Below are 22106 nucleotides of genomic sequence, written 5' to 3' on the forward strand. Positions count from 1 at the left end.
ACTCAACAAGAAAGGGCAAGAGTGCTGAAAATAAAGAAAAGACTTTTCCACAGATGCAAGTTCGAGCTTGTGCTTTGGTCCATTGTGGAGCTTAATCTTGTGTTTTTTTACAGTCCATTTAACATGCAGTGAATGAGTGTCTGGTCTGGCTCGGTGTCTGTTAAACTCAATACTTAGTTGGATGCATGTAAAGAGATAAAACTGACTTGATAGTAGGTTACAACAGGTTATTTTTGACAATATTGCGTATGAAGACAAAATCCTGAAATGAATGTGGTAGCAACTAGTTGGTTTCAGTTTTACTTCGTCATAAAACAACATGCACAGGTTTGACCGAGTTGAGTTATAAAATGGAGGAAAGGAAATCAAGATTGTATGCAGAAAACTGAAAATGTATATATGATAAAAACAATAGTAATTATATATGATACAAACAAAAGCTGTCTCTATGCCCCCCATGGAAATAAGTTACTGAAAGTTACTGAAAGTAACTTATTGGGGGTCCTCACTATATATTGTACTTATGATGATGATAATAATAATAATAATAATGATAACTTTACTTATATAACACCTTTCAAAACAAGGTTACAAAGTGCTTTACAATAAAAGCAATTAACATGCAGAACTTAAGATCTAAACAAGATAAAATCATATAAATAGTTACAACAATGCATGTCTCATATTCCCACAAAGGTCCCATATTGTAAAAAGGGAGATTTGTATGTCTTTTATATTATAAAGCAGGTTTAAGTGATATATAAATACTGTGAAAGTATCAAAACACTCAAATCCATGGAGAAATACACATAGTCCGTATTCAGGAACTGTGCGTTTGAAACATGCCGTTAGGATTTCTGTCCATTTGTGATGTCACAAATATACAATATTTAGACAGATTTCACAGTTTTAAACGTAAACATTCTAAATGTGTCCCAGTTTATTCCCTGTTGCAGTGTATGTGAATGACATCAGCTGACAGGATGTAAACATGGACCCAAGCTGTTTCCTAGCAACGCAATTCCATTAAATGGCACTAAAACGGAGTGTTTCAGACAGAGAGTAAATACAGGTATATTCAGACAGACAGTATGAGAAAAATAATGTGTTTTTTGAACATTAAAGCCTGTAAACATGTTCTAGTAGAAACACAAAATACAAGCATGAACCTGAAAGTGAGCATGAGGGGACCTTTAATAAGAGATTTAAAGGAAGACACTGAGTTTGGAGTTCCACAGCTGAGGAGCTCTGTCAGGAAAAGCCCAGTCATCATTGTTGACAACTTGATTCATTCATTTTTAAGGGAAGGCAGACAGAAATATGTGGCACTATTGTCTTCGTTACATTAATGCCAGTAAAGCACGTTGAATTGAATTGCATTTGATTTGATTTAATTTAATTGAGAGAGAGAGAGAGAGAGAGAGAGAGGGAGAAGGAGAGTCAAACGTCTGCCTGTTTATTATGATCTACTCCCATAGACTGTACCCATCACAGACTGTAGGGGGCACTCAAGCTCCCATCTGCCCAGCTGTCTGTAGCAACACCGTGCGTCACTATATCCGATAATAACACCAGACCAAAGCGCTTTAACCAGGGAGGACTTTTATAGCCGCTGTGTGCCTTTTAGGACCTCACATCCATTCAGAGAAATAGAACCCAGTTTCTGCTGATATCCTGCAGCATCCAACCAAACAAACCCGAGAGAGACGGAGTCTCTTCAGAGGGGTGAAGACATGTTGACCAACAGAGACCAAACTGTGCTAAGTGGGTGGTCCCCCCGCTCCCCTCCCCTGCAGTCCATCTCTTTAATGTGTCTGAGTGCGTTACAATGATGTGAAAATGACCACTTTCACCCAAACAATGGACATCTCTTGACTGGCAGCATGTGTGCACAGAATGTATCATTCATGCATCAAAATATGTGGGGCTTCTGGCACACTCATTAAGTATTGCACAGACTCAAAAAGTGTGGTGTGAATCATATAATCCTTTAATGGAGAAAAATAACATAAATCAAAATATAAATTCCTATTAAATTATTATTATATAATTAATTCCTATAAATTCCTAATATAGTGATACAGGACTGGAATAATTACAGTGAAGCATGGTGAAAGTCCACGATGAATGCCATAATATTGAACCTGTTGCTATTTTAAGCCATTTTATTTTGCTCATATTATATGGTTCAAAGTTACCAAATTTTCGAAATCAAATTAAAAAAAATAACTTCAATAAATAACAGTATATGGACAAATTAAACTTGAGAGGTGCATCTGTTCAGAAACATGAGCATGTGTATTCCTATATGTGACTGGCAGAGCGAAGCTCTTTAATCTGTTCATCGAGGCTTTACAGTGTCTGCGGGTATTTAATAGGGCTTCATAATCATTCATTCAGTGGATGTATGGGAAAAAGAGTTGAAACAGAGCCTCTGTATCCAAAGAGAGTGGATCTTGACAAAATGATTTCTCAATGGAAGAGGGGCCTCATTAGCATAACAATTGTGGGAACTGCATGGATCTACTTTCATGAGCACTGTAAAAAAAAAAAAAAAAAAAATAGTACCATTATATATAGACTGATGAGAGTAAGAGTGGGTTTGAGTTATTGTTAAAATCATTGACTTGTGAAAATAATCATCCATAGTCAAAATATATAATATTTTATAGATTAACACTAAAATATAGCTATCTTTTAAATAAAAGAACACATTTAAAAAGTAAGTAGTAAAAATGCAGTTAATTATGTAAGAATTTTTAAGTAACCCCTAAAAAGACTTATAAACTTATAGTAAACAAACAAAACAAAAACACTTGTTTTGTCAGAATTTTGTGTTGACATTTTCCTGTTGCTTCCACACACAAAGTTCCCATTTCGGAGCTCTAAAAGTGAGGTTAGCATAGCGGAACAAATTATGAAACTTGCATGTTTATTGTATTTTGTTATATTTAATTTACTGGCCCAGTCATAATTCAATGTTTTCCCAAGTGGACTCCAGTTGGCATCAGCAGGGGTCCTTGTTGCATTCAAGGGGTTGCCAACAAAATAAGGAACACTTTAATTCAGCAATTGTTGCCCACATTATCTAATTAATGTGTAAGAATGAATGTTCAGTTGCCCCATGGATTATTTAATAAACAAAATAACAAAAGTCACCGCGTCATATGGAGACTGTCAAAATCCTGGAGGTTTGAAGGTGAGGGGATTTTCACATTAAAAAGTTGTGATTTATATTTCATAACATTTTTGGTGTATATAAAATGGAAGTTCCTGTTTTTAAAGGTGTAAAACTTTGTCCCAGATTAGTGTGGAGGCCCTGGGCCCCTGAGGCTGCACCGACTGTACCTTTAAAGACTCTCGTCCCAATTAAAGCCAGGCTCCGCCTCTGGAGCAGACATCCCATGAGTCATAAAGTTTGATGTCCTGCCCAAAGTTTAGACCCGACTGGAGCAAAAGTTTTTTCTAGAAAGTGAGCTGCGGAGATTTGTTCTACGAACTATGAATCTGTTAAGTAAGAACATTCTCTAACAGCTTCAACTGGGCCGGAACACAGGAGAGAGGTCGGACTCCTCCAGCTTGTTGGGTTTGTTCGTGTTTTGTGGCGTCTGCTGCTTTTTTCCTTTTTTTTTTGTTGGAAAAGTTTGGGCCGGACGACAACAGCTTCCAGAGTGGAGGAGTTATGCGCTTTGTTACATTCACAAGTATGCCAGCAAGAACCACCAGGAAAGCGCTGTCTTTCACTGCAGACTTCGACAGCTAACACACTTTGGAAGAAACTAAAGTTAGTCGAGTGTTCAACTTTAGAATGACTCGGGAGAACTTCTACTGAGTGTTGTCGAGGTTTCCTGCTGTGTGTGTGTGTCTGTGTGTATGTGTGTGTGTGTGTGTGTGTGAGAAGAAAAAAAAAGTTTGGGATTGTGCTCAAACTTTTCTTTTTTGTGAGTTCCTGAACGCGACATTTTCGGACCCATCAAAGTTTGCAGCCTGCTTTGGGACGATGGATCCGAGCCAGCACAACCCTCCTGCCGGACACCAGATCGTCCATGTCCGGGGCGACTCAGAGACCGACCTGGAGGCTCTGTTTAACGCCGTGATGAACCCGAAGAACACTATCATGCCTCCTTCTGTACCCATGAGGATGAGGAAACTACCAGACTCCTTCTTCAAACCCCCTGAACCAAAGTCCCATTCCAGACAAGTAAGCCCGCCCTGTCCTGTCTCTCCTCGGCCCCTTCCCAGAAACCTCCATTACAGCGAGGAAGGCCCATCCTGTGGGGGGGGATCAGGCTCACAGACCTGACTGCTAGACTGTACACTCACTTAGAACTTCACACTTACTTTAATCTACTTTGTGGTCGTTTGTAGCCTTCAGCATATCACCACTGTGCATTCAGAGACTATTTGTAATCACTTCCTAAAGTCTAGGATAAATAAGCTCTTTTTATTTAGGGTTATTTGCACTACACTTTTTTTTTTGTTTTTTTACATATATTATTACAGTACACTTGCTTTGAACTTTCCAACAAGTTGTAATTGGATTGGTAAAATCAGTGCAAGGAAAATGCCCGCTGGCTCTGTGCGTAAAAGTGAACCAGAATCTCCTCAGAGCAGTTTGTTTGTGTCCTTAGCGGTTGGCTGGTTGGTGTTATTGGTGAAAGAAATGGATCCACAGATGATATGAGAATATTATTAGACTTAAAGTGAGTTGTCAGATTGGCTGAACCTACACAGTGTTTAACTTTCACATTATGTGTAAATGTTTTGGTTTGATTCATGACTGTATAGTTATAGAAGGGGAACAAATCATGTGTTAATAATAATCAAAGAAGGGAGACTTTTATTTTGTAATCAAGATGAATTGCAATCAAGAAATCACCCGATGGTTGAATTCCTACTATTTACCCCCTTTCCGCCCCGTCCTCCCTGCCGTCCCCCACACACAACTGTTGCTTGTGGGCTCTGTGGAGTTTTGTCGTCAGTGCGCATGCGTTGTTGTGCAGCGAGTCTGCGCTCCCACTCAGGCCTTCGACCCTCCCCTCACCCCCCCCATCCCATCCTTAAACAACTCTCAAACTTGCCTACACATGCACATGTGAAAATAACTTCCTAACATACATGTGTAGTGATTATGAGAAGTGACTGAAATGTTAATTCATGTAGACTTTATGTCCACAAAACGACTGCTCCTTCATGGTGTTTGTCCTGTAGTTCTATGAATCCTTACTATCATCTGTGACTGGCCTTAAATACATTATACAATACTTTCTATTCAATATAAAGCTATGTATTTAATATATTTGTTTATAAATACTTTTTTCTTTTATCGTGACTTTTGTACACGGTCTTCAAATCAAACATTTATTTACTATATTGCTGTTTAACTATAACTTTTTGAACTAGAGATATTCAAACCAACTTTGTTTTGCTTCATAACAATATAAGATGGTAAAAATTGAGAAAGTCCCTATTACGGAAATCACATCATTCCAAAAACTGTATTCTTATTGCTTCTCTTCCAACCCCCCTTCAACAGGCCAGCACTGACGCTGGGAGCGGCGGAGTCCTCACACCCCACCACGTCCGTGCACACTCGTCCCCGGCCTCCCTCCAGTTGGGAGGTGTTACCGGCGGCTCCCTGTCCATGCCCCCGCCAGGTGCTTCCCCTCAGCATCTCCGTCAGTCTTCGTATGAGATTCCTGATGATGTGCCCCTGCCCCCGGGGTGGGAGATGGCCAAGACCAACTCTGGCCAGAGATACTTCCTCAAGTAAGTATGCCGGCAACAAGTGTCAACAACTGTTTTCTTGCATTATACAGTCCTTGAAAAACCTGGAAAGTTTGTAACTTAAAAGAATGTGTGTTTTGAAAATGAATGGATGGCTTTGAAAGTAGATGAAGAGTTTTATTGACGTATAGACATCGAGTTAGGGCTGGGCGATATGGACAAAATCTTCTATCCCAATATAGGTAATTTCATAGCTCCATTACAATATATATATCATGATACGGCATGTTTTCTGGTCATTTCATATATAAATAGTCTATATGAAATAACCACATGGTAAAGTACTGAGTATTTTCTCATTTTAAGAACTTGAGTGCAAAATGAAGATAACAGTTTTAAGTAAAATTATAGAGAATAAATAAATCTAGGCCTAGCCTATATCGTGATATAGACAATATAGAAAAATATATACAATAGACATTTTTATATCATTTTGACGATATCTATCGTCATATTGCCCAGCCCTAGAGTCATCAATATACCTCAGCCCTCAAGACCTCTGTATGTCCTACTGTCACCACTTTGCATCCTGATAAATAAATAGATAGATAGATAGATAGATAGATGGATAGATAGATAGATAGATAGATAGATAGATATAGATATATATAGATAGATAGATGTACTTTATTGATCCAAAATTGGGAAATTGTGTTGTGTGATGAAGGCACATGAATGTAATGGATTTTTTTTTTGTTTTAAGAGAAACAAAACAAACAATAAATAGGAATCTGTGTCCTCTAATGTTAACCACCCAACTCCCAAATCTCATCCCTATCATTGAAAATATGTGTCCCTTAATTTGACCAAACAAGACCAAGTTAGTCATTAGAAAGTTTCTTGACTTTCACGCGAGTGTGGGAAACCTGGTGTGTTTTTATCACATCTCAGAATGCAAAAGAGTCACTGCAATATGTCCAGTCAGTAAAATGGTTGTATTCAAAGGGTCAACACTTAAGACAAACAACAACCAAATTGGTCATTTACACACAGTGTCTACATTAAAAACAATACTTGAGTATCTTCTTAAGGTTCAACAGCATTACAAGCAGGATTTTTAGAGAAGAAGTGAACATTTTCTCTTGCGTTACTGGCCAAGACGAGTCCTAGTTACCAGAGCAGAGGTCTTGAGATGGGACTCTCATAGTGCAGCTCTGTTCGGTGTACATTATGCTGACAATAAATTTGCAAATCTGCTACAGCGCACAATGGCGGCCAGTGTGCTCAAAAAGAGACAATTGCAACAGTTGAATTGTAGGTTATTAAATTTGGAAACAAGAGAGACGTCTTTTGAGGGCCTGCTGCTGTATGTAGTGTTCCTTTTCTTGGGCTCAGGTTTCAGTAGAAACAATGGATCACTGTAGCTGCCCCAGACAGCAAAGGACAGACATCTCCGCAGAACTCATCTGCTAACCAGCAGATCTCCTCCACATTAATGATCCAAAGAAAACCTTTTAAAATAGTAGGTACTGGTTGTTCTACCGGGGCCCTTCAGGCCTGTCTCACAGTTTAGCAGTAACATTTCGGGTTATGTGAGGGTTTTATTTTGACTCTTTATTACTTCTTCTTTTGTATTTGACTTCATTCTCTGTAGTTCTGTGAAAAGATGGATTGAATTATTCATAAAAGTGATAATAATTTGTGTTAAGATAATCTGCTCATCGTGAGATGTTCCAAAGTTTATGGAATGCTCAGCAGCTCGTGTTTAGAGATTGAAAGTCTTACTCCGATCAAAGGCAAACTGTTATCTGTTCTAGGAACTATTACTCTCTGACACGGGGTCTGAACAAACATGATAGCCTCAAATTTACTCTGATCCAAAAAGAGCTTTCAGTACCAGATGGTTTAAGGTCTCGCATCTGGAGAACATCTGGGCCGTTTTTTGAGGAGGCTCTTCTAAAATTGTACAAAAGGACTGGTGGGGGTAAGAGAGAGTGAAACCACTATTCTCATCGACTCTCCCAGGATCACTGCAGTTGTTTAGAAACTGACTGATCCAATGTGCCTCCAGACAATGAAGCAATATTGTCAACTAAATGAAAGTTTAGTTTGGAAAAACACAATCTTGTACAAGTTATAGTTCAAACGTTTGTTGCACTATAAAGTTGTGTTTCTGTTTGAAGGAATATGTCAATTATTATTTATTTATTTTTTTGCGGTTGATTGATTGATCATGGAGTGCTACAGGAATGAGTCCTTAAAACCCGGGAATGAGTTAGCATTTTACCACTTCCGGTTCCCTCGTCTGGAAGTCAATGGGTTTTTAGTTGGATGCCTGAAATAAGGTCTGTGGTTAACACAAGCTTAAGATTTTAACGTTTTGTTCTATAATATGTAATAGGTCAGTAAATATTAGGGATGTGTATTGCCAAAAAAACCCGGCGATACGATACGTATCATGATACAGTGTTGCGGTTCAATATATTGCGATATATTATGATACTGTAAGCAAGGCGATATATTGCGATTAAAAAAAAAAAAAAGTATAAAGAACACACCACCATATGCATAAGATCTGAATAAAAATGTTTTTATGCAATCAAAATAGTGGGATCTAACATCCAACATCATAGCACTACTTTGAGAGGGCACATACAGTAAACTGAGAGGGAGCATCTCTTTGCAAATGAAATAAAGTATAGACTGAGTCAATATTTACATGTAAACTGTTAATTAAAAATCAATACATCATTGCACGTAAAAAAATTAGTGTTTTTGAGAATCAATATGGTATCACAAAACATAAAATCGCGATACTCAATATTTTCGATATTTTCTTACACCCCTAGAAAATATCCCACTCGTGGATTTTGGAAGCCTTTATGTGTGTTTTTAAAAAGGCGATTGCTAACAAGCGGCTAAATGAGACTACTAAACGTCATCACGTCGACTCGTCCGCCTTTGTGTATACTCGCGACCGTGGTGTAGTTCGTTTATAGCCCAACGTTAGCTATTTACGATTGCATTCACACTTCACAAATCATAAAAGTGCTGATTTGTGAAGATTATCTTGCTGAACAAAACGTGCAAGTATCGTGAACGTTTGTTTGCCACAGAGCTTATTTTCTGCAATAATCCAAAACCAAATGGAAAATCCCATTTGGCTTTTAGTCAAGGGAACCCAGGCTGACGCTTACTTCCTGTTTGGCCTACACAAATACGTCATCCCTGGAGCGCCCTATAGAAACATACCATCTTTTCACAATTTAAGTTTGTGCCATAGGTCAACGGACCATCTTTCTTTATACTAAAAAGAGCAATTTACTCTAAATGCTGAATATTAAACGCTATTCTGTTGTTAAAAACTGTAATGGTAAAATATTCATAGAAAATACAGATCTTTCATATTAGTCTCCACTCATATGTGTTTACCAGTCTATTCCAAACCCGGAGCATCCTCGGCTTGGATATAGCTTTGGAAAAAATAGTTGTGTTGTCGCTCTGTTAAGAGCTGTGTTTCAACTGGCATGTTATTCAACTAGAGTAAGTGTAGTACACACAGTGTTTGTGTTCAAGCAAAGGAAAACTCCAGGAGACATCTTCTATCCGCGGTACATCAAAGTGCAGATATTTGATCTGGAATACAGGCGGCCTCAGCAGAGCTGCTGGAAAAGACACTCCCCTATTTATAAACAGGGGTTGTCTGACCGAGACGTGTTGCAGAAGGAGTGAAGCAGCAGAGCGAGAGAGAGAGTGGGTGGGTGGATGGACGGGTGGGGGTGGGGAGTCTGTCACCAGCTAGCAGAGCCGAGCAGAGAGCGGGGGCTCACATTTCACTCAGGTGACCGCTGTTGTCCTTAGAGATAAATCAACTCAGGGGGAAAGTTTTTTTTTTTTTTTTTATATAAATAATGTGTTTCTCCACCTCTGTTGTTTACTAGTCCACTATAGACTCATACAGGGTGATTGGCCTCTGTGAGTCACAGCAGCTCTGCGGATGCCGATGTCCCACTCCCCTTTTAAAAGCCAGGCTCCGTTTTGGTATGAATGGAGCCGTGGCGCTGTGATGGTGCCTCTTTTGTGTCAATGGAGTTAAATGGCAGCCATGTGGAGATGACTAGAAGAGGGGCCAAGAGAAACTCCGGCCCTCCCTTTGTCCCAGCAGTGAAACAGTGATCTTTATTCAGACCACAGGGCCTGTTGAGACTCATGTGAGCCTTCCCAAAATAGACAAATGGTCGACATGAAGTTTAAAGATGGCGGCGAGAAAGAGAGAGAGAGAGAGAGAGAGAGAGGGCAGCGGCTTTCTGAAGAGTTTTAACCACGTTCTTCAAATTGTAAATGTTCTGCTGTTGTCAGGCTAGGAGCTGATAAGTGATTGACCTACTGTAGTGCGAGTGAAAAAGTGCTGACAGCTTCACTTTGGCCTGAGATTTTTTTATTCCTTTTGAATAGTGAAACAATTAGTAGATCATTTGATTAGTCAGTCCTCTGGAAATTAATTGGCAACGCATTTGATAATAATGTCAGTCATTTATAAAGAAACAAATGCTGACCTATATTTGTTTCAAGCTTCTCAATTGTGATGCATTTCTGCTGTTTTCTATCATTGTAAAAATTGGGATTTCAAACCGTTAAAGACTCTCACCTTAGACTGATTGTGATAAATCAGTAATATAAAAAAACAAAACAATCAACAGTTAAATAATTTAAATAATTAGTAGTAACCCTGATTGAAATAGGAGTCAGATATGAGCAATCTCCTGCAAAAATCTCTATTTTGGTCTCGACTGTTACATAAATAACAAAAAGCTTAAGCTGGGAGAAGACTGGGAGAATGTCAACAAAGTCTGTTGACCTTTCCTCCTCTTTCTTCCAGCAGTTTGCTGTGGCCTTTGATTTATGACAGCAGGGGCAGGGAGGTTGGGTCACCTTGCTTGGTGCTGGGATGGGGGGTAGGGTCAGTCTCCAGGGCTGGGTCATAAACTAATGAAGGTTTCTAATTTAGACACACCGGTAAACTAGGAGGGGTAATCACTGTTTCCGGGCGCTTATTAAATGCAGCTTTGAATGAGCTTTTAGTCCGTGGGAAGTCAGCCCTTAAGCGGAGGAAAGCTTTGGGGGAGCAGCTATTGTCTGCCCTCAGGGGCAGGTAGAGCCATGTGTTGATGGACACTTTTGTCTTTTCTCAATTGGATTTTAAACTGTTTTGATGAGCCTGCTTTCCCACAACCAGAATGGCTCGCTGACTTTCCAAATTTAACTTAACAGTGATTGTAAATGATGAAATTATTCACTGCCACCAGATTTGCTAGTTTCACACTGGGTTATAGGCTTAATTAGTTTACTGTGTTTTCTTTACACTGTAAAGCTGCACACTCTCCTGTTTAACCAGGAGAACTGAACAGACTGAGAACTAGTGGAGCTTCAGCGTCTATATGGGGTTTCCTGAACATCTGTTGCACTAAATATGAGTCAAAGAGACCCCCTCTTAAAGCAGGAAAGAGCCAAGTGTTTATTTGGACCTTTTGCTCTCATTGTATGTCGTTGATATCTGTGTAGTGCTGATTTGGACTATGAGGACTATGTTGGGATTTCCAGCAGACAAATCTACCCCATATTCATATTTAGCTTGTTTTAAAAATCTCCAATGTTTGCTATTGAGTAAAGAAAAACGTTTTCAGTCCCGATACAGATACTTGGGTTTTGAGTATCGGCCGATACCGAGTACCGATCCGATACCAGTGATAATTAAGTGACAGAAATGACTGGGATCATTCTTGTATGTGTAAGGCAACATCAGGCTTGACATAAAAAAATGCTTTTCTAGCTTTGTAAAAGAAATGTAACAAATAGAAACATAGATATGCATTAAAAAAAATGTACTAAAGTATTAAATTGTGCACCAGCAACTTGGTTAAAATCTTCAAAATTAACAGGAATTACCAATCAAGTGTAAACCTTTTTAATGCAGCAACAAATTGGTCAAAACTTAAACAGGAATAAAAATTCTAGCATAATATAGTCTATAAACATAAAATTTAATTGAACAGATCGGCACCATTGTCACCAATATCCAATCCAGCTAATTGAGTCAGTATCGGCCCGATATCTTTTATTTCAGTCCTTCTCCCCTATGTTGTGAAATGAAAATTACTTCATTTCATGCAAAACTATACACCCAAAGTGTATTTGAATACTACATTACCCGCAGTCCATTAAGACACACACACACACACCCATGCACGCAAACACACCTGTTGTGGTTATGTAAAATGTAGCTGTCTGTCACCTGGCCCGTTGTTTTATTTGCACCACATTTGTTGTTGACATCTCGTATCACAGCGGAGATGACCGTCTGTTCATTGTCTAAAAATGGATTTTAGTTTTATTGCTTGGCTAACACTATTATCACACTCAGCATCTTATGTAAACATAATACCGAAGTATTTTCAGTATCAACTGTTACGTCATTTACTCCCACTCTGCTTGAAGCTTGATGTGATAAGTAGGCAAATTGGATTTCAATCTAAGCCGTTATGAACCGAGGCCACTCGGTCAGTCCCAAATGGTGCTGGGAAGACTGGGGCCGTAAGCCGGCGCGGAGTCCTCATTTGGAGCAACTTTGTGTTTGACAAACTTTTGGTTTATTGACCACACACAGACAAGGCCCTTCCTGTTCAACTGGGGGCCTGTCAGCTCAGTACACAAATGGGACTGTGAGAAAGTCAGGCTAGTGTTTACCAAAGTCTTGATGTAACACCTCTGTTCCAGACATCAATGCCTCCACTGTCACTGAGGGCATCTCCACAGAGATGTAGTATCTGAGAAGTGGACCCTCTCAGGTGGGGTTTAGAGTTCCCAAAACTACTCCAACCAGAGCACCTTATCGCAACAGAATAGGGCTAAAAAGGTAAACAAAACAAAAAAGAAACGTTTGTGTATATGTTGTCAGTGGCAGCATGCATCAGGGGTGGAACGGTACGTGTATTTGACCCGAACCGTTCGGTACAGGTCGTTCGGTTCGGTACAGGTCGTTCGGTTCGGTTCGCCGTTACCCAAACAGCTGTTTATGTCTACTACTCGCACGCGCGGATCAGAAACTCTGGAGTGTGAGTTTTACCCCGAAAAGTTGTGGCAGCGCACCAGGAATGGTAGCAGCGCTGCAGCGGCGCAGTAGCTCATGATAGTCAAGCTAAACTGACAATGATTTGTGTCAAACTGTACGCCAACACTGTTCAACTGAAGTCGGGTTTATATGTGGACACTTGAAACATTTCATTACGACGGCATCACCCGAATGTGTCAATTAGCGGCGCGAAACAAAAGCAGACTGGACGGAGAGTCCGTTGCCCCAAAGCATTCAGAACTATACAGAATTAATAATATCTAATGCTAAAAGAGTGTTTATCCCTGCTTATACGACCACACTCCATCGTAAGCAATACAGAATTAAAGCATATGGTCAAAGTGTGTGAACCTTCACGTGTGAACTTTAGTCTGTTGTGCCTGCCCTGTAGAAACTAGCATAAGCAGCAGTTGGGGATTATAGTTGGAACATTACATTTACATTACAGACATTTGTGATTTTATTTTTTTAATTCATTTTTTCTTATTGACAATATGTCAGTATTTGAGTACCTTAACTGTTATAGTCAGAATTATGACCAATGAGCCACTGTTGAATGAGTGGGAGATAAAAAGCTCTGTTTTTTAGCATAGCTCTGGATGAGCTTATGCTTCAATGTATGGCCTTAGTTTATAATTACATCATATTTTAAAAGAAAATAACAAAGCAGCATTTTTTTGTTGTTGCACTAATGACTGTAGAAGACCTATTCTTTCCATTAAGATTTGTCAATGAAGAAGTGTTTATGTTGTTTATGTAAGCCATACTTTTGTTAAGGCAAACATTTGTTAACTTATTTTTGCCAAATAAATGAAAAGCATGTTGAAATCAGAACATGACCTCCTCGCTGTTACATAAATGAACCGAAAACCGTGACCCCAAAACCGTGATATGACCCGAAATCGTGAATTTTGTGAACCGTTCCACCCCTAGCATGCATACATCTTAACTCGTTTTACTTTTAAAATGTATGTATGACAAGTGTGATATTGCAAGGGAGTCTACTAATTAATAGGGTCTGGACGATCCACCCATCTCCTAATTCAATACTATCACGATACTTGGGTGTCGGTTCGATATGTATTACAATTATTAAGTATTAAGATTCTACAAGTATTGTGATTCAATATTACGATTAATTGCATTTTTACTTTTTTAACACCTTTTTTTAACTTTTTTACCGCGTACGATAACGTTGCCTGTCTGTGACAGAGTTAGCGTGCAGCTTTAGCTGTGATGTCTAACTCTACTTTTCCCGACAATGTGTGAAACCCAAAGTGTTTCCATCCTTTACTGTATGTGTAGTGTTTACCACGCTGGATTTAAAGTATGTGAGGGTGCAGGTCGTATCCACGCAGACCCTCCGCCATTTTCTGCTTTGTTGTTTTGGCTTGCTGCGGTTTGTTTTGGTTGACGGATACGGAACGGATATGACGTTTCGTTACTCGGACTACAACAATAAAAGCGGTAACTTCCTTCTACCTCCGCATAGACTCAAATGAAGCAAATACCCCATATTGATTTTGGCATTAAAAAATTCAAATTTCAAAATCATACAAAAATAATTACGATACATAGGTGAATCGATTTATTTTTTCCCACCCCTACTAATTTATTAAATTCAGTGCTTATGAAGTGCAACATAATTATCCATTTTTTTCTAAAAAAAAAAGTGGAACCTTTTGAGGTCTGCCTGATTAATCTCACATGGCTCTCTGTGAAATGACACTTAAATAAATACATTTAGTCATTTGAATTACTCTGTACTCTGAAAATAGTCAGCAGTCAAACTGAACCCCTCCAAGCTCCACTCAGTCCTGGTACTTTGTGAATTAGTTGCTTCGTTAGGAAGTAGTATGATCCAAACCCTCCTTCAAAGGGAATCTTAAAGCCACAATAGGGTCACAGAGGTTGCCCCAATAATCTCTCTTGATGATGTCCTGCTGATAGAGAGGCAGCCAGGCATCCCCAGTCAACCAGAGTGGAGGTGGTCATCCTCATCTTAGAGGCCTGATTACATCTTGCCTCCCTCGGTGCAACTCTTTAGTCATTGGCTTCAACCACCTTCCAAGCATATACTCCCTGGGTGGAGCCGCTGTGGCCTGAGGATCCCATTTTAAACATTTGACAACTCAGCTGTGGGGTGTGTTTCATCATTGCTGCACTCCCCAGAGCTTCACTCCTCGTTTCGCACTAGCTTTTCGACATCTGGCTTTTGGAGTGAGACAATTTCAGTGGAATAAACAGTCGATCTGGCCTCAAATCTAGCTTTGATCTGCTGTTTTGGCAGGTAGCGGAGCTTATTCGGAGACCTTTAAACTACGGAGCAGACTTATTTTTGGATGGAACATTCTCCTCAAAGCCAGATGTAAACGCCACAGTTTTCACAGATGTAAACAGGCGATCTCTGTGTTAGGAAGTTTGTCATACCGCTGTAATCAGATGAGGTCTGTGAAACAAGTGCAACATTCAGACTTCTTCACTTGGATCTCTTTAAGGATGTTGAACCTCTGCTAAGTTATTCTTTGAAGCTGAATCCAGTACAATCTTTGGATTCAGTCGCAGTCTTTTGAATATATATTTAACTACGAATAAAGAGAAAGTCTATCTTGAATGATCTTAGTATAAAAAAAAACTGCAAGTCGACCTGCAAGTCTTCCATGTGAATGGCACCGAACAGAAAAGTTAAATGCCAAATCGTTTAAGCAAAGTCAAGTTTAGCCTTTATGCGAAAGGTCCCCCTCCCTCCTCCTCAGCAAGACACATTATAAATAACGCTGGCACAATAAACGCCACCTTGATAATTGGGCCATCAGTCAAGGAGATGTCAAGTGCCTGGGTGGATCAAGAGTCCTACTCTGTGCTCCGCTAAGCCACAGTCAACCATGATGATAGCTTGAGCAAAAAATGAGCAAGTAAAGCACCACACTACAAGCAAACCCACTTGATAACGGGTCATATTTGAACCACTTTGCTGCAGTACCTGGCCATTTACAGTCAGTTTCCCATGAAGAAGCTAATGACGGGTTATGTTTTGTCTTTGGCGATTCACAAACAGAATACCGAACACAATAAAGCAGATGCATTGATTTTGAACCCGTCATCCACAATAGGATTGCATGCTGGAACAGCAAAAAACATGTTCTTCATTTGAAAACATGTTGAAAGTGGTTGATTATGGAAAGAAAATGGAGCACTCCATTTATCAAACAGTGGTTTGAAATTCGTGGAAACCACTTGACAGAAATTGTATAAAGCTGCCGTCTCATCTGTCGAGGCTTGAATGATGGCTGTAATAGAGTGTAGTTTGCTCCTTCATTAAGATAAGCAGCACCGGCGAGTTTGATTACAAATCAGTTACAATGGATTCTGATAGAGTGCTACAGGAATGAGTCCCAGAACCCGGAAATGAGTTAGCATTATAGCACTTCTGGTTTCCTCGTCTGGAAGTCAATGGGTGTTTTGAATGGGTTTTTAGTTAGATGCCTGAAATAAGGTCTGTGGTTAACCCCATACCAGTGTTCGTATCGGCCCGATATCCTATCCGGTATTGGTGCGTCCCTAAAATACATCAATAAATATCCCACTTGTGAATTTTGAAGCCTTTATGTGTCTTAAAAAGATCTTGTTGAGCAAAACGTGTCAGTATCATAAATGTGTGTTTGCCACAGAGCTTATTTTCTCTAATAATCCAAAACCCAATGGAACAATCCCGTTGGCTTTTTGTCGAGGGAACCCAGGGCGACGCTAACTTCCTGGTTGGCCTACAAAAATATGTCATCCCTGCAGCACTCTATGGCGCTAAGTTTTAATGGCAGGAGTACCACAACCATAACCACTGCTGGAGTATAATGCACTTCTCCGCTCTCCATCCATATGACATAAAAAAAACAGTAGTGTGGTCGATAAACCTTGAACATGTGAACATTTGTTTTCATGTGTAACTGCGTTAGTGTGGACGAGGCCTGACCCACAGCCAGTTTGCTCCCTGTCCACTGCCCTGCCCTGGGGATGGATGTAGGGAGGGCGGGGGGGAGGGTGTGGCGGGCCGCCCTGCTGAGCTCGCCGCGGTGTCAGAGACATGTAAAGACAACACCGAGCAGTTGTGACTGCGGAGGTTGCAGATCATCAGCAATTCCTAACAGCAACTGGTGGCCTCCAGCCGTCCCAACAGTTGCCATGACATTGTTTTGTTTTATGTTTGGTCCGACAGGAAGCGGTGTATAGCCCCGGCCATGTAGGGTTGGGGTCAGGTTGAGTGAATGGATTATCTTTTAGTTTTGAAATCTGGTGTTCAGAGTTCTCGGAGGCTTTGAGGCTGTATATTTCCATCCCTGTTTTCCACTTGTAGCGTCTCTGTTCGGCATTTGTGTACCAGGATGTGCAGACCTCTCATTTACGATAAGCCCTCCCTTCCCTTATCCCAGTGCTCCTCTCCGAGTCTCCTCCCATGTTCTCCCCTCCCCTCTATAATAAATGTCATAGTTTCCAGAGTGGGAAGGAGGCAGCTAAGGGGGGGGGGGGGGGGGGCAGGGCGGGCGTTCCAAAGAGTGTAACAGGACCACAGCAACTCATGCAGCCAATGGCATTCAGAGGGATTGCTTCCGTAGATGTTTTTTTTTTTTTCCCTTCTTTCACTTTTTTTTTTTTTCTTTTCTGTAGTTGTCTCACCCCGCTCCCTGTGACCCCTCTTTCTCAAGGGGCCCCTCCAATCTGAGCAGTTCCAGCTATTTTGCTTGGTTTGTGGTGTTTGTGTGTGTGTGTGTGTGTGTGTGTGTGTGTGTGTGTGAGGGCTGGGGGAGGGTTTGGTGGGGGATTTGGCAGCTCCTTTGATCAGTAAAGCATAAACAAGAGGGGGCTTCAAAATGGGTTGCATTGTGTGGGGGGGAGGAGTGCTGAGTCAGGCCCTCTCGCTCTCTGGCCTGGGATAGAGAGCAGACAGGCAGGCTGGGATTACCGCAGAGGCCAAGAGAAACTCTGAATCTCTCACTTCACCCAGCTGTTCCACAATCCGGGGCTGATGGCGCTTCGGGATCAAATTAACGGCGAGTCGTAAAGAAGTCCCAGCGGGCGGAAGAACACGATTATTGCAGGGTGAAATATATCGATTGCTGAGGTTAATATTTAATTCCATGATGAACATTTATTTTTGTCATGTGTATTGAAATAATTCAGCCACTGCTCACAATGTAAATACAAGAGTCGAGGTGTGCATAAACAAGTTACTGGAGTTCGGTGTTTGAGGTGAGGGGGGAAGGGGGGTGGTCTTTTTAAATGGGATGTTTCAAAAAACAAAACAAAAAGAACAAGTGAATAGTGGGGTTTTAGGTCGTAGCTCAGTCTGTGCCTTTGTCAAGCAGGTGAAAGCTTTGTAAATGTGGCGCCAGATTGTTAAAGCCCCTGACACTCCACAGTGTCCGAGCCACTTCCAGGAAAAAAGGACCCCCTGCGTTGAGCCCTGGGACTGACCCTCCCTCAATAGAGAGGGTCCCGCTCGGGAGAGGAGGGCTTCCTGTATTAGCTTTCCATCTTAATCAAGCAACAAGTACCAACAAAGCACTAATTATCAATGCCTTCACAGAACGCAACACAATGCCCCCCCTCGCTCCCCCGCTCCTGTCCCGGCAAAGACGAGCCGTAAAATAGATGGAGCAACATTGTTTGACATCACAATAGTTGTTTTGAAACCAATCATAGCCTCTTAGACACTTTGAGAACAAGTGTTCAGCTGACCTACAGTCACAGATGATTTATTTGTTAGTCACCTACTGTTGTTGTCTACTGCTTGGTTTTGTCTTGATTATTTATAAATAGGGCTGTCAGTTGATTAAAATATTTAATCACGATTAATCGCATCATATAATTGCAAATTAATCACACTTTTTTTTTATCTGTTCAAAAATGTCCCATAAAGGGAGATTTGTCAAGTATTTAATACTCTTATCAACATGGGAGTGGGCAAATATGCTGCTCTATGCAAATGTATGTACAAATTTGTTATTGGAAATCAATTAACAACACAAAACAATGACAGATATTGTCCAGAAACCCTCACAGGTACTGCATTTAGCATAAAAAATATGCTCAAATCATAACATGGCAAACTGCAGCCCAACAGGCAGCAACAGCTGTCAGTGTGTCAGTGTGCTGACTTGACTATGACTTGCCCCAAACTGCATGTGATTATCATAAAGTGGGCATGTCTGTAAAGGGGACACTCGTGGGTACCCGTAGAACCCATTTTCATTCACATATCTTGAGGTCAGAGGTCAAGGGACCCCTTTGAAAATGGCAATGATAGTTTTTCCTTGTCAAAGTTTAGCCTAAGTTTGGAGCGTTATTTAACCTCCTTCACGACAAGCTAGTGTGAGATTGTTGGTTTGGTTTTCTAGTTTGATATGATGATGAATTTGCGTTAATGTGTAAAAGAAATTAGTGGCTTTAAAACCAATTTACGTTAATTGTTGCGTTAACTTTGACAGCTCTATTTATAACTTTATTATAATTCAAAACAAGTTGCAGTTTCTCCCTTCTGACTCATGGCGTACAACTTTTAAGTGAATTACAGGGGAAAAAAAAATATCCCAGTCCTATATTGAATTGTGGGTTCAGACCGAGTCCAAACAGACACACAGCTGAGCGTGGCTTCCTGTAACAGTCATCGTTTACAGAAAGCAGGGGTTAGATTCAGTGTTTTCATCAAAGAGCTTGTTGAAACTGCTCTGAGTCATCAGTTCCTGCATGTGACCTGCTGCTTTCGCATTGATATGGCCTCTGGTTTGAACTTACTACTGATTAGAAACACATTGATGGCAATTTGTAGGTCTCATTTATTTTGGCTTTATCTTGTCTCCTCACAGCCACATTGATCAGACCACGACTTGGCAGGATCCTCGCAAGGCCCTCCTCCAGATGAACCAGGCGGTTCCCCCGGCCAGTTCTGTGCCAGTCCAGCAACAGAACATTATGAACCCAGCCAGTGGTATGTATACATTTATACCTTTTGTTCAATTTAGTTTCACCGGAGAAGCAGCGCATGTATTGCAGATCATTTTTTAGGGGTTTTTCTCAGCATTAAACTCAGAATTCCTTTAACTTGAGGTTATTTCTTACTTTCCTGCCACATACAGTAGAAGTCAGGAGCAGTCTAGTCTAGTTCTTACATGTCACTAAGACTCTGTGTACCTCAGCTCTGGCCATGCAGTTGGAATTTGCCCTAGGTGAGGTAAGACGGAGGTAGAACGTGACAGGTCCTGTCTGACATGTTTGGGAGCTCCGTGACTCACAGACTGCAGAGTTTACTGATGAAGTCTCTCTGTATTCTCAAAGCATTGCTGGCAACCTGTTTCTTTTTGTCCAAGCATGATATATAGATAGGTAGGTAGATAGGTAGATAGATAGAAAGGTAGATAGATATTATTTCGTACATGTAACATATAATAAGAAAACGAAACAAGAATCACCACTAAAATGAACAGTAAACCTACACGGCAAACTCTAAATAAATATTATATGTTCGAAAAGGAGTAGCCAGAGATCAACACTTCTAAAGTCCTACCCCATTAACTTAAATAATGAACTTAATGTTTGTCACATATACACATGAAAAAATCACCTCAATATATAAAACAAAATAAAAAAACAACATCAAAAACAAGCGTCACAGTCCCGAGAGAGAGACAAGGCCCCCTCCTGAAATAGATTTTTAACCATTCTATAAATTCACTGCACAAATTGAAATACACATGCTCATCCTAGTGGCACCAACACAATTGTTTGTTTGTTTTTTATTCAGTTTTCCTCTTTGGTCATAACCCCCCCTCTGTGTCTGAGTAAATTTTTTGTTAGGGATGCACTGATCCAACTTTTTCAGTCCTGATACCGATAGTGATACCTGGGCTTTGGGTATCGGCCGACACCGAGTACCGATCCGATACCAGTGTTTGATTAATAAGCTCTATGCCTCACTGTGTGGAAGTCACTGGGATCATTCATTTATGTGTAAGGTAACATCAGGCTTGACTTAAACATCACTCTCTTAACTTTGTAAAACAAAGTGTTACAAATAAATACATAGATATAAATTTGGTGAATTGTTTTTTATTATTAAAATAATAAATGGTACACCAGCAACCTGGTAAAAAAATCTTCAAAATTAACAGGAGTAACAATTCATGTGTAAACCTTTTTAATACAGCAACAAATTGGGTCACAACTTGGGATGCTAATTTTGAAAAATTGTGTGTTTGTGCTACATTAGCAGCTGCTAGCGTTGCCGGTGGCTTCGTGCCCGCTGTAGCCACAAACACATACGCTCTGTCAGCGCAGCGAAACTCCAGCGAGTTTCCGACCGACTATGTTTACGGCGTTCTAGCTGTGAACGTAGGAGTAGCAGACAGTGTGTGTACAGTTTATTTGTCGGTGAATAAATGCTACGAGGCTACAACTCCTCTGCTCAAGCGAACCAGAGACGGAAATCAACTTCCTGTATCTGTAACGGCAGCTCAGACTGTCTTAAGGTGGACCAGCTTTTCTCCTTAAAGAGACAAGTTTTTCTCAGCTTTTTAATTAATTATTAACATTTCTTTTAACCAATGGCGTTAACCGGTTAAAATGCTTAATATCGGTTAACGGTTAAACGGTTAGTTATTAACATCTCTAGTCACAACTTAAACATGAATTCAAATTAGAGTTTATAATGTATATAGTATATAAACATAGAATTGAATTTAATAGATCGGCTCCATTGTCAACATATCCATTCCGTCTATTTGAGTCAGTATCGACCCGATATCTGATCCGGTATCGGTATCAGTGCATCCCTAGTTTTTGTATGTTGCCAGGAAGTCAATTCTCTCTTACTTTGTACATAATTTGTGCGGTCTTAAATTCTACCAGATCAATAAACTTCCCATTAGCATATATACAGTATATATGATATCACTGCTTCTCTAACTACAGTATGCTATAATTATGCCCAATAGGCTATACATTATAGTTAAGTACCGTTGCTACATGTTACACAATTATATCAATAAAGAAAAAATCACCAACATCTCTCCCAACATAATTTTTTGCCTGTCTTCCCTCAGGTCCTCTCCCTGAGGGCTGGGAACAAGCTATAACATCAGAGGGAGAAATTTACTACATCAACCACAAGAACAAGACCACATCCTGGCTTGACCCACGACTTGACCAGCGTTTTGGTGAGTTTGCTATAGACAGGATTTTTTTTATTTTTTTTTTATTT

At 40.2% G+C, this 22106-nt stretch overlaps 1 protein-coding gene across 1 annotated transcript in view; it reads left to right on the forward strand.

The window, feature by feature from the left end:
• Positions 1–3395: 3395 nt before the first annotated feature.
• yap1 (Yes1 associated transcriptional regulator) overlaps positions 3396–22106 on the forward strand; it is a 32313-nt gene continuing 13602 nt past the window's right edge. Inside the window, exons 1-4 of the mRNA XM_037775208.1 lie at positions 3396–4201; positions 5537–5769; positions 19717–19838; positions 21949–22062. Coding sequence (XP_037631136.1) covers positions 4001–4201; positions 5537–5769; positions 19717–19838; positions 21949–22062 — 670 coding nt within the window. The 5' untranslated portion in view covers positions 3396–4000. The remainder of the gene's footprint in view (positions 4202–5536; positions 5770–19716; positions 19839–21948; positions 22063–22106) is intronic.

Source organism: Sebastes umbrosus, chromosome 7 (assembly GCF_015220745.1).
Source record: "Sebastes umbrosus isolate fSebUmb1 chromosome 7, fSebUmb1.pri, whole genome shotgun sequence".
Classification (NCBI taxonomy): Eukaryota; Metazoa; Chordata; class Actinopteri; order Perciformes; family Sebastidae; genus Sebastes; species Sebastes umbrosus.